The 12613-nt window shown below is 36.0% G+C and overlaps 1 protein-coding gene across 1 annotated transcript; it reads right to left on the bottom strand.

Annotated features, from left to right (window-relative positions):
* Nucleotides 1-8428: 8428 nt before the first annotated feature.
* Nucleotides 8429-10613, bottom strand: LOC101168982 (cytochrome c oxidase subunit 6B1). Its single transcript, XM_004077956.4, has 4 exons — nucleotides 10501-10613; nucleotides 10025-10147; nucleotides 9210-9310; nucleotides 8429-8999 (listed from the first exon to the last, which is right to left on the bottom strand). Exons 2-4 carry the CDS (start codon nucleotides 10128-10130, stop codon nucleotides 8946-8948), a joined length of 261 nt encoding a protein of 86 aa, XP_004078004.1. The 5' UTR covers nucleotides 10131-10147; nucleotides 10501-10613; the 3' UTR covers nucleotides 8429-8945.
* Between the last annotated feature and the right edge of the window lie 2000 nt (nucleotides 10614-12613).

Genomic DNA, 12613 nt, shown 5'->3' with positions numbered 1-12613 from the left:
ATATTGTTTGTCATTTTTGTTGCATCTGTAATGTTAGTTGGTGTTGTGAGGTGCTGCAGGCTAATGGCACAGTCATGACTGTAAGACCACTGAGAATGCTTTTACAATGGATCAAAAGGTGATTGGAGTGGGACTTTAATGCTTTGAAAGCAGCTTTAAAGTGAGTTTTTTTGTGTACGTTTTTGTTTGATTTTTCACAAAAGACACTTTAATTTAAAAGGTAAAGTTTTATATTAATGAACTATATATAGCAATCTGCTGTCATGTGGATTATAACATCTTTTTAAGGTGCTTTCCTAAACCAGCTAGAAAGGGATTGGAGAAGACATGCTTCTTGGTTATACTTGATCATAGGATGAAAGACAACAAAAAAGGTGTTGAGGTTAGCTTCACAACTATATTATCACTGCCTACATGTAGTAAGGTAATACATATGCAAACCAGGTAAGATTATCTGTTTATTTTGCGTAAAAATTTATAGAAAAACACATTAATTTACGGTAGCTGCCTTCATATTTTTTTAATCCATAAGAGCATCTCGTGATGAACAGATAACCTTAGCTGAAAATGACTCTCGAATCAGAAAAAATTAAAAGTTCTTACTGAATTTTAAGTGAATATAAGCCTTTTTCGATACATAGAATAATGGTATTTAAAATGTACCATAATTATATAATGTGCAATTTGGTATGGCAATATGCTTATACATGTCAAATTTGCCATTAGACAATGTTTTAAAAATCTCACATTTAGTTTACGTACAAGAAAAACTTGTGAAATATGCATCAGTAGTTTACTCTTTTATTGGAAATGCACAGATCTGTATAGAGACTAAAACTTGGAGCCTGTTTGTACCCAGTGCCCCGTGCATGTTTTTTTTTTTCAACAATTAGTTTCTGTAATGTCATCATCTTTTTTGAGTCTGTCATGTTTGGATTTGGAAAAATGAGTTAAATGAAGCAACGCATAAAATAAATTTAGCCTACAAGCAGTATTTATTTTCTTTTAAGGGTACTGAGTCTTCGGCATTTTACTTTTTTAAAGTTACTTAAATATAAGCACTATGTCTGAAAATAAATGCACTTATAGGGACTGCAATGTTTCTTCACTTTGTTATCACAGCAGTTTGGATCCAGAAGAGAGTTTGACATCAAACACATTCACTTAGGTCTTTTAATCGCAAACACTAAGCAATAAACTTTGATAAATCACAAAAAAGAAAAGTTTATTAAGATATATTTGTTGTAACAGCACATTCAGTACAGAAAAATTCTGTAGAGCCTAATTTTAAACCGACCGTAAATTTCCATGACAAAAAACAAACAAAGTAATAAACCGAAAAAGTGACTCCAATCATGACCTCTTCCCTTTTCTAAACTACCATAGAATTGAGTGATTTCATTTTGAAACTGGGTAAGTAAACCCTCCCACGCACAAAGAAAGGAAGTAACATTGTCACAAACATCTCATCTGGTTCTCTGGAATCCTTAAAGTGTTTGAATAAAGACACTTTTTTTCCTTAAACTACTACCTTGTCTGTTAGGATCTCATTTGGTGTCTCAAGCAAAGAAAAACGGAAGCATCTTACAACGATGAAAATAAGCACACCACTGGATCTCTAAGAGTGGCACAGGAAGTCAGATACTAAAGGAAATGATGATAGTAATAAACGCACCACTGCATGTCATTTCAAAGGACTTGACATGGCTTGCAATCATTTCCTGAACACTTTGCTAGATACTCTTCTTGCGTCACTTTTTCTTTATGCTCAAAAATGTCTTTCAAAACATCCGTTTGTGATGATCAGTGTTGGGAGTAACTCATCATTATGATTTGTCATTACCAAGTAGTGTAAGGCAGTAATAATGACTTTGAACTAAGATTTTATTCATTGTGAGCAGTAACTGCATCACAACAGATGTACCACCCAAAGTGTAATTGTTCAAAGAAGATGGACCATAATGCATTTTAGGAGGATAAAAACAGATCATTAAACAAATATGACAATCACAAAATTTCCTCTTAGCTTTCATAGAACATAACACTTTAAAGAACCCCTATGAAAAAAAAAAAAGTTTTTTGGGTGTTTTAAACATGATCCTTTTTTGATGGAGGACATATATAATGAAAAAAAAGTAAAATAACATTTCTGAGCTTTTTCTTATTCAGATTGTTGTAAATCAGTAGAGGACAAAAACATGATGTTAGAAAAAGAGCAAATTTGTTACGTAGAAAATACTCTGGCCACAAGCTCACTGCTCCAAGCTCTCAGCAACGGAGAGAGGGGACGGGGAGGGTTGCTCCATGGCAGTGGTCCTGCCCACAACTCAGACTTGCAGTTGTCTAACTTCTAATGAACTCCTGCCTCTCTGCAGAAACTATGCTCTAGAAATCAACACAGGTGTTTTGATTTTGACTAAAATTGCCATAATCATAATTAGAAGACGGAACGACTTTGCGGTACATCAAAAGATGATTGGAGTGGGACTAATTCTCTGTTTTTGTTACTTTTAAGTAAACCATTGTCGTTTTTACATTCCTTTTGTGAGCTACCTGCTGACATTTCAACCTTCTTTTATTAGTTACTTGTCATGGTTATTGTTGTGGATTTTTGTTTTTGGGTTCTTTATTTTGATTTCTGTGCAGGTTGGCAGTAGCTTCTCCTGATGGACCCCATCCTCTTGTGTGGTTGGCCTGGGGACTATTATGGCAGCCTGCACTTATAGTCATTGCTGGTTTGATCTTCAGTGGTGGTGTGCTGTGTGTTTTTCCATTCTTGTTCAGTGTTTCTTTGAGGAGTTTTGTCTTATGTTTGTTGTCTTGATTTTTTCCCTTTCTAATTAGTGACTTGCTGTCATTAAACCTATGAGACCTAATTTTGTGCTTTTGTTGAGTTCTTCCCTTCTCCTTGCTTCCCTCTTGGTTGTCTCAATGTAGCAGTAGTTTTCTCATTCTCTTTTCTCTGAGGCACTTGAGCTTCAGGTTTAGTTTTTACTCTTCTTTTTTTTTTTCAAAGACATTTGCTCATATTATTACTTTTCTTGTCTAAACAGACCAATGCCAAGGGCGCAACTGCGCAACCAATATTTTCATTTTACTAAAAATAAACAGTATAGTTTGTAATTCTCATAAAACCTTAATGCTCCACTATGTGAAAGACTTGGCAGTACATTCCTTACTTCAGATGTTAAATTCTACTGCTGCAGGTATTTCAAGTAATTTGTAAAGAATTACAGTTTTATAGTTCAAAGTTACTTGCACAAAACTGGTGATTATGGAACTGAATATTAATTTTCTCCAACCCAGTAAACACAGATAATCTCAGCGTATTCCTGTCATTTTTTATCACTTCTGAACCCAAAGATGAACTTTAGTGACAGTTTCTGACAATCCATTCATGGAAGAACTAATGTTAAAAAAATGATTCAATTTTATATTTGTTTAAAAAGTCTAAATCAAATTAGATAAATGTTTTCTACATTTGCTGTAAATGCTTCAGCTTCTAAAATTTCATTAGCATGACATAAATAACTATTATTTCAGCCATAGGTTTTCTCATTTCAGTGGTAACACCAATAACACTGGTAAAGAGTAGATTTGGGGTTTAGGAAGGTTTGTTCATGTGTGGATCTGGCCTGCTTCAGAGTGATGAGGCTGTGTCAATACTGATCAAACTGTCAGTTATTTTTTTACGATACTGTCTGTTTATCATTCACTGCGATACTAATAGTTCTGAGGAGATATAACACAATGTCACAATATTTGATTTATTTCTCTGAACATTTAAATATGGTACTGTGCTTGTACTGCAAAAAATAGTTTTATATCAAAAGACAGACAAAACATTTGAAAGAAATAAAGTACTTCTTGTATATGTATTCTCTGTAATTACTTCCCTTCAATTAAGACTGGTGCGTGCAATTACTTTGATAGGTTTTGTGATTAGTTTAATAATGGGCACCTGTGAGCAATCTAGATGCCAAAAGAAGTGCGAATATTCTGTCTGCTGTCTCAGTTTGACAAATATTTTTATTTGACTTAGTTTAAGATCCAGTATGGCTGAACTGCAGCGCTTATTTACAGAAACTTACAGAAGACTTATAACTTAGAAAGGACTCTAGAAACTCATAATTTTATGATATACTGCTTCAAGTTCTTGCTGAAAACAATGTAAGTTCTGTTTAGTATTTGCAACTTGTGTTCTAGTATCCAGATTTGACTTTATGGTTTTTGTGTTATCTCAGACCTCTTGTTTTCTTCTACATTAAATGTTGAATCTGGTGTGCAGTATCTGATGAGCTTTTCTGCTCTGACTCAAGGCTTTCTGCGATAGTTTTTGTAGGGATTCTGGGAGAAAGGTCTCCAAAAATACTTTGTATACTACTACTGATGGATAGTTTGTTTAGATCTATGGTAAACTTGATCATTTTGTTTCTAATGTTTCCTCACGAGTCATGGATCCATGGAGCCTGGAAGCTGCTCAGCACTATCCCATCGCATTTCTTTTTAATAAGATCAATGAATGCCAGACAGTCCAGCCTCCTTGGTTTTCTGCTTGCATCAAGAGCAGATTATTGGCCTTTATAATTTTATGATAAATGTCTGGACAATGTCCGGAGGTCTGGGATGTTGGCTTAATTTGTTCCTGTGGGGACTCCATCCGCAACACAATAGAAAGTTGACTTTAAGGGTTAAGTGTCTTGGTAAAAAAAACAAAAGAAAACGCTATTTTACAGTCTAGTTCAAGAACATCACTTCCTGGGAGACTTTGCATCTGCACAATGGTGCAAAAGTCATGATCTGGTGCTTACAGCCTGTTGGATACAGGTGCTTTACAGTTGAACAGCCATAACCCAGGCCCACATATCTACCACTTCATTCAGAGGAACGTCCAGAATAACCTCTGGAGATCTGGAGGAAGATGCTTTAAATCTATCACTTTTTTTTTTACAAGAAAATGTCTTATAAATTATTCTAAAATGTATTTATTTTGACCTTAATTGGTTGATGGCTGAGCAACAACATACAGTTTGGTTTGACATCAATGCATTTCAAAGCATCCAAAGCTACAGGCATCTGTTCAGCAATGAGTCTGATTTCAGAAGCATTCAAAACTCCTGCTTTTGATGCGAGATGACAAATCTGTGTCCATTATTTCGAAAGGAAAGCAAGATAAACCTGAATTTCTTAGACTGAAACATTTACAGAACATCTAAACAAAGAACTGATCTGGAGTGATGACACTGATGCCTTTAAAGAAAGGGCCAACGTTGTCTCCCCCTGCTGAGGAGACTGAGGTCTTTTGGTGTGTGGAGCAATTCTCTATGCTGTTGTGTTCACGGGGGGGAGGGAGTCAGAAAAGACAGCAAGAGACTTAACAAAATGGTTCTTAGAGCCTGACTCTGTCTAAGGCTGCCCATCAAACACCAATAAAGGAGGCAGCAGGCAGAATGATGCTGGTAAAACTTTCATCCATCATCCCTCCCACTTCCTTACCCATGCTGTGTGGAGGATCTGAAGAGCACTTACGCTATCAGACCAGTACACCCAACCGCCATGGGAAAGAGCACTTCCTCCCCACAGCCACCAGACTGCACAACACTACACTGCAAAGATCTACAAACTACATTATGGAATCTCTATTGGTGCAATATCTTTCACAAATTTCAGGACCAGAGACTATTTCTAAATTGTTTAAATCTATAGTAAAGATTTGATTTTCTTCCTGATTTCAGGAGCAGCATAACCTTTTTTACTTGCTTTAACTGGTTAATTTTACTACAGTATAAAAATATGGAAAAACATGAAAACAATGGGCATTCACAATAATACTGAAAACAGCTTTATTTTTTGCTGGGTTCTGTTTCAACATAATGTTTAGCTTTTCGTAGATAGGACACCTTTGATTTCCTTGTTGAGTATCTGACTGTACTGATTCATCTGTAAATGCTTTGATTTAATGTTTAAAGTGTTATAAAGAAAAGATTGATGGAGTTTTCTGCGTTTGCAGAGCTCCATTTCAAAATAAAAGTCATTACCTAAGAGATTTATAATTCAGCAGATACACGGCTATTAAACTGTGAAAACCTCTTATAATTGGCCCTAAATGTGTAAAAAGAAATATTAAAAAACATTCCGTTGTTGTAGTTTTTTTTATATAAAAAACGTAAGCCGAAAACCGAAACACTTCCTACTTGTCAACCACTACATAATTCTCCGCACTTGCTAAATAATAATAAAAAAGTATTTTGAAGTTATTGATCATTAAAATTGTGTATTGTTGGTTGAACACATTTTTGAGACAAAAATGTAAGTCTGGTCTTACTCTTTTAAACTGAGGAGAAAAATGTTAAAAGAGTGAGCAATGGCATTCGGTACCAAAGGGTTCAGTTTATCGAATAAGCTTTAAAAAACTATAGGTAGGTGCACGTCTATAGCATATTTAGTTTAACAGGGAAAGAATAAAAGAAAATATATTTTGTAGGATAATTGAGTCTGATTGCATACAAAAGAAAAAAATTGCCCTTAAAATATTTTTTTCCAAACTCCTTTTAGCCTGTATCAGGCAAAGTAATGCTGTCCCAGTGTGGCCAAAAGAAGGAATTGCACAATATAATCAAGCGGTCACATTACTATCAAACACAGATATATCCCATTTTTTGTAAGTAAGTAAGTTGGTAAGTTAGTTTTATTTATATAGCGCCTTTCCCAGATAAAATCACAAAGCCCTGAACAATAAAAGACAACGCAATACAGTACAATAAAAACACAGAAACAATCAATTAAATATGATGTAAAACCAAACAAAATACAAGAAAATAAATGTAGAATAGAAATAATGATGAAACCAGTCTGTTAAAAGCATTTTTGAATAAAAGTGTCATCAGTTGACCTTTAAAAGAATCGACAGAGTCAGCTGCACGAAGGGACAGAGGGAGGGCATTCCAGAGTCTGGGGACCATTGTCTGGATTTTTTTTCCCCAATACATGGACAGTGCATATTAATAAACATTCCTGTCAATATGCCAGTTAGCCAAAGGGCTAAGTTTCCTCTGCAGGCCATAGGTAGATGTTAAAATCACCCTAAAAGATACAAAAAAAAAATCCTATATTTGCATAACATTACGTACATATATTAAACCGTACATTCAGTAAAATTAGCAGTTAACCTAGAAGTAAATTAGTGCTAAAACAATCCAAAATCTGACAAAAGAATGAACATATACACAAATACAAGACAAGATGGTAACGGGGATCGGTGAGTGGAGGTTTACTCAGTGCTGACAGCTCTGATTGTCAATGATCCATTTCTTTAACTGCATCTTAAATTAATTATATGAGTTTTGATTTCTAATAGTTATTAGGGTGAAGTTCCACCCAGTAGCAGCTCTAACAGAGCGACTGGTCACCTCTGGTTTTATATTTGGCTTTAAATTTTTTTTCTAAATTCTTTTGTTTCGAGGATTGGAGGGCACAGCAAGAAGCATAGGGATGGAGCAAGTCTGAGAAGTTTTGTGGGGTCTGTCCATTTAAAGCTCTATATGTTAAAAGTAATATTTTAAAATCAATACGTCACTTGATCGGGAGCAAGTGCAAGGAGGATAAAATGGGGGTGATGTGTGCCCTTTTGTCAGATCATGTTAAAAGCCTAGCATCAGTTTTTTGGACTAACTGAAGACAGTTCAGAAGAGATTTATTAAAACAAATAAAAGAGAATTACAATAATCTAAACGAGAAGAAATAAAAGCATAGATAACTATCTCTAAGACTGAGTTAGATAAAAAGGCAATTTAGCTGTTACGTAAATGGTAATAACAATTTCTAATTTAAATGTCCAAAGACATTGATCAGTCAAACCAGACACCAAGATTTCTGATTCAGGGCTGGACAGAGGAGCTCAAAGTCCCGAAGTGCTGAGAAATTATTGGGATTGGGTTTTCTGGAGTAACTATTAGTGTTTCAGTCTTTTCTGAGTTTAGCTGAAGACTGTTACTTGTGAGCCATGATTTAACACAGGTAAGGCAGTCTTATAAGTTTATGGAGTTCAAAGTCATTGAAGGAGCAGTATAGCTGAATATCATCGGCATAGAAATAGCATGAGACGTTTTTGAAGTTATCCAAAACCTTTCCAAGTGGGCAGACAACAGTGGACCTAAAACAGATCCCTGCAGCACACAATGCAGGAGTGAAGAGGTATCAGAAAGAATACCATTACTATAAACAGGGAATGTTATGTCAGTCAAGTAGGAGGCAAACCACTTAAAAGCAAACCCAGCAATACCATACTCATTTTGTAATCTTATGATCTACAGTTTTTGGCAATAAAGGATGTTACACAGCTTTTTTCATGCCCCCCCCCCCCCTGTTTTATTTACAGTAATGTTTGGAACTACTGAAAGCTAGTATCAGTCATAGAAACACACCACAGTTTTACAGATTTTTTGAAACTTTATTAAACATGTCCACTTCACAATAAAAGTAAGGGTGTCATGCTTGAAAGGTTGGCAAACGGTAAGTCCAACTTTGAAGAATCACAACTATAAGAACGCTCAAACTTTAGTCTTAGAACATTGGATTCTGAGCATAATATCTTCATCTATGTATGTTTAAATACATTTGTTCACAGAATGGGGAGAAAAAAAAATGCAAACAATGTAACATTTAAAGAAAAGATATTTACTTTTGCTCGGGTAATACCAGCTGAGGTCAGTTGTGTACTGAAATGACAAAATGACAGGCTCATGAGTTTATACCCGTTTAAAAGGTATTTAAACGTCATCAACGCATATTAAACTATGCCAAAGATTTGGAGAAAGAAAAAAAAGATTTATAACTTCACTATTTCAATTTGCGTGTGCTTTGAGCTTTAAGTAAGAATGTATGTTATTATTTGTGTTGTTCTGGAGAGGTCACCCCAACACCCTCACTGGTGACGAAAAGTGATTTCAGATCTTTCCAGGGAAATTTCCGTTTTCAATTTGTTCATCCCATTTTGAGACCTGTAAGAGACATGCAAGAGAAGCTTAGATCAACACAAATATGGGCAGATACAGTCCTGGCCAAAAAATGTTTGCACCCATGCAATCCTGTCAGAGAATTCAACTCTTCTCTAAAAATTATCCAGCCTATATTTTTTTTTCAAGTTCTGTGTAACTTTTTGCCAGGTTTGACTATTCAAATAATAGTGATATCACATAGCAACAACTTACCCAGCCCATGGGGCAGAGGCTCTTGTAAACCCTCTGGTACCACTGGCATGGAGCCACATCCTGGCCTTTGGATGACAAGGCCTTGTTGCACCTGTGGAAGTCTGCAGTTCACCGTGACAAAAATAGATGGAGGTTAGCGGGTTTTGTGCACAGGTTAACATCCAAAATGATAAGATTGTTTAATCCAGTGTGAAGTAAACAGGCTATTCTATTTAACTACATTTATAACAAATGATTTTAGTTTTTGGTTAATTAGATTTTTTATATTAATAGAGAGGAAAATAGAATATTTAGTCTTCATATCCCACTATGTCCACTTTTAATTATTTTCTAACTTTTTTTAACAGTTCTGGTAAACTGCATATTAATTTGATACAAAAACTAAGGATACAAGAACATTTTAAATATTATTCGTGCTTTTGGAAAATGCATTAAACGTCTATAAAAGGAGTTTTTTTTTATCCCTAATACGTGTATTAATGTCAACAGTGTTAAGAGTGTAAAAATAAAGTGTAAACCAACCCCAATGATATGACTGTACCAGCTTTATACAATCTTCTAAATAACTAAAATTCAGGCAAATTAACGGGGAGAGTGTCAGTAAACAGCTATTTCCCAGCCTTGTCACAAATTCTACAAGTGGGTTAAGATGGAAATTTAATAATGGGCCTTTCAGATACATTCATATGTATTGGAAAAGCATTTTATTTTGGCTCTTCACATACAAACGAAAAATACATTTGAATTTGTATTTGAATGAAAGCAATATTTACACAGAAGATGACACGGCATAGATAATTTAATACACTTCTTACCCAGGTAGTTCTGGTAACAGTTGCGGGTCTGGTTAGTGTTGGGGAAGCGGGCATCGAAAGGAGCCGTCCTGTAGGTTTTTATCTTTTCCTCTATGGTTTCAGACATGTTTGCTACTCCGAGTGCTAGATTTTAAAACAAAAACAATTTAGTGTGCTTTAAGGTAGATAATAACACATTAAGTTTAAATTAAAGGTGAAAAAACCCCACTATTCTTAAGTTGAATGTAAAGTCTCCAGTTAGAAGCAAAATCACTATCTAAACTGTAAAACACGACTTTAGATCAGTTAGCATCGCTTTAAAAAGTCATACCTTAGCAGCTAGCTCGAAGCTAATAAGAGCGAGCAAAATCGGTTTGAAATGTATTGGTTTAAAAAACAAACCGTCAAAATCCAAAACCCTCTGAGGTTACATTGAGAAATAAAGAATCATAATATTGTAACGGATAACCTTAAACATCAAAGTTAAGTATGCTAACCTTGGCAAATCTTTTTGCGTCCTCTCCGAGAAAAAATGACCTCTTTCTGAGCAACGCAAAGGACGCTGGGATGCGACCCTTACCCACAATGCACTTCCTGTTCTTGTTAATAAAGTTAAACAGTTTTGTTTGAAAATATTATTTGTTGGTTCTATTTATCAATATTTAGAAAGGTTTACTTGTAAAATATAGTAAATCATTGAGCGTAAATATTATAAAAAAAATAAATGTAATATATTCAGCATTCTTTTTTTTCTCGCACAGCTTTTGTTAAAATTATATTACTCCGATTCGGATTTTTCTTGTTTTTATTTAACATTTGTTAGCTGCCTGGATAAGGCATGAGGCGTCTGCCCTAATGTAAATGTACAGGCGTTCCACTCTGTTGTTCTTGTTGCTGTTGCTGACCAAACGCACTTGTTTTTATCCATCAAACCTGACCAGAATGACTATAGAGAAGCTGAATGCCTGCAATGCATGCATCAGAGACATCAAGACCTGGATGACTATTAATTACCTCCTCCTGAAGCCAGAAAAAACTGAGGTCATCATACTCGGTCCCAAAAACCTCAGAGATGCACTGTCTGATCAGATAGTCTCCCTGGACGGGGTAAATTAGTATAGCCCCCCAATTCCACAGTCAGAAACCTTGGGGTTTTATTTGACCAGGATTTATCATTTAAGGCTCACATATCTCAGGCGTGTAGAACTGCCTTTTTTCACCTGCGCAATATAGCTAAGATCAGAAATATTCTTTCTAAGAGTGATGCTGAAAAACGCATCCATGCATTGGCCATGTCTAGACTGGATTACTGTAACTCTGTTGGCAGCGTGTCCTAAAAGTTCCTTATGAAGTCTCCAGCTTGTTCAGAACGCAGCAGCTAGATTGTTAGCAGGAACTAACAGAAGAGATCATATCACTCCTGTGTTAGTTTCACTTCACTGGCTCACAGTTGATTCTAGAATCAAGTTATAACCTATAAGGCCTTACATGGTATGGCCCCATTCTATATCAAATACCTCCTAGTGCTTTACCATCCAAATAGAACACTTCGCTTCCAAAATGCAGGACTGCATCTGGTTCCTGGAATTTTTAAAAAGCACAGTTGGAGGTAGAGCGTTTAGCCACCAAGCCCCTGTTTTATGTAATAAACTCCCAGCTCATGTAAGACAGGCCGACACAGTTTCTACATTCAAAGTTAGGCTCAAAACATTCCTCTTTGGACAGGCTTATTGTCAGACTAGCTAGTATTCAGATATTATTTAACTTAATTTTAATGTGTTTAAATTAAACTTAATAACAATCATTTGTTAGTAGGCTGCTAGTAATTTTGAAGCTGAGGTAGCTATGGACTACCTGGGGTTGTGTCCTCTTTTCTCATCTACTTCTACCCTCCGTCTGTCCTTTATTCTTGATCATTATTTATCATTTAGTTCTCCATGCCTCTGTGTGGTGTAGTGCGATTCATGTACTGTCCCTCTTTCCCTCTCCCCTCCTGGGGAGTGGGAGTGCTTCCAGATTCCAGTTGGCTCATCCGTGCTCCTGTACCTGACCGTGTACCTCATTTCTAGCTCGCCTTTACTACTGCTCCTACACCTGGTTGTGGATCCTGTCTCCGGCTCGACTCGCCCCCGACTGTCCCCCAAACTCCGTCTGGATGAAGCTCGTCTGCAGGACTTTAAATATGTAGTTGTAGAGTTAGATAAGTTATTTCTTCTCTATGAGTTCTGTCCGTCCTGAGGGAGGATCCCTCCTTCATGTGGACACCCCTGAGGTTTCTTAGTTTTTTCCGGAATCCGTTTTTTTCAGGAGTTTTTCCTCACCGCGAAGGAGGGTCTACGGGCAGGGATGCCAGTTTAGTTTAGTCCGTTTGTTTGTTAAATTTAGTATTTTCTTATTGAATTCTATGTATTCATGATCCTTTTGATTTTATGTTTTACTTCTTCAATAGTACCGATACGAACCCCATCGAGACAACTGTTGTTGTGAATTTGGGCAATACAAATAAAATTGAATAAAATTGAATTGAATTTGCCACCCTTCAAAAGTATTCTGCCCCTCTCTCATCCCCCTTTGTACGTATGATGTTCTAGCTCTGCTTCTGAAGCATCA

This window comes from Oryzias latipes, chromosome 16 (assembly GCF_002234675.1).
Source record: "Oryzias latipes chromosome 16, ASM223467v1".
In the NCBI taxonomy this organism is placed as follows: domain Eukaryota; kingdom Metazoa; phylum Chordata; class Actinopteri; order Beloniformes; family Adrianichthyidae; genus Oryzias; species Oryzias latipes.
Note: the sequence above shows the minus strand (reverse complement) of the source record. Positions and strands in the feature narration are given on the sequence as shown.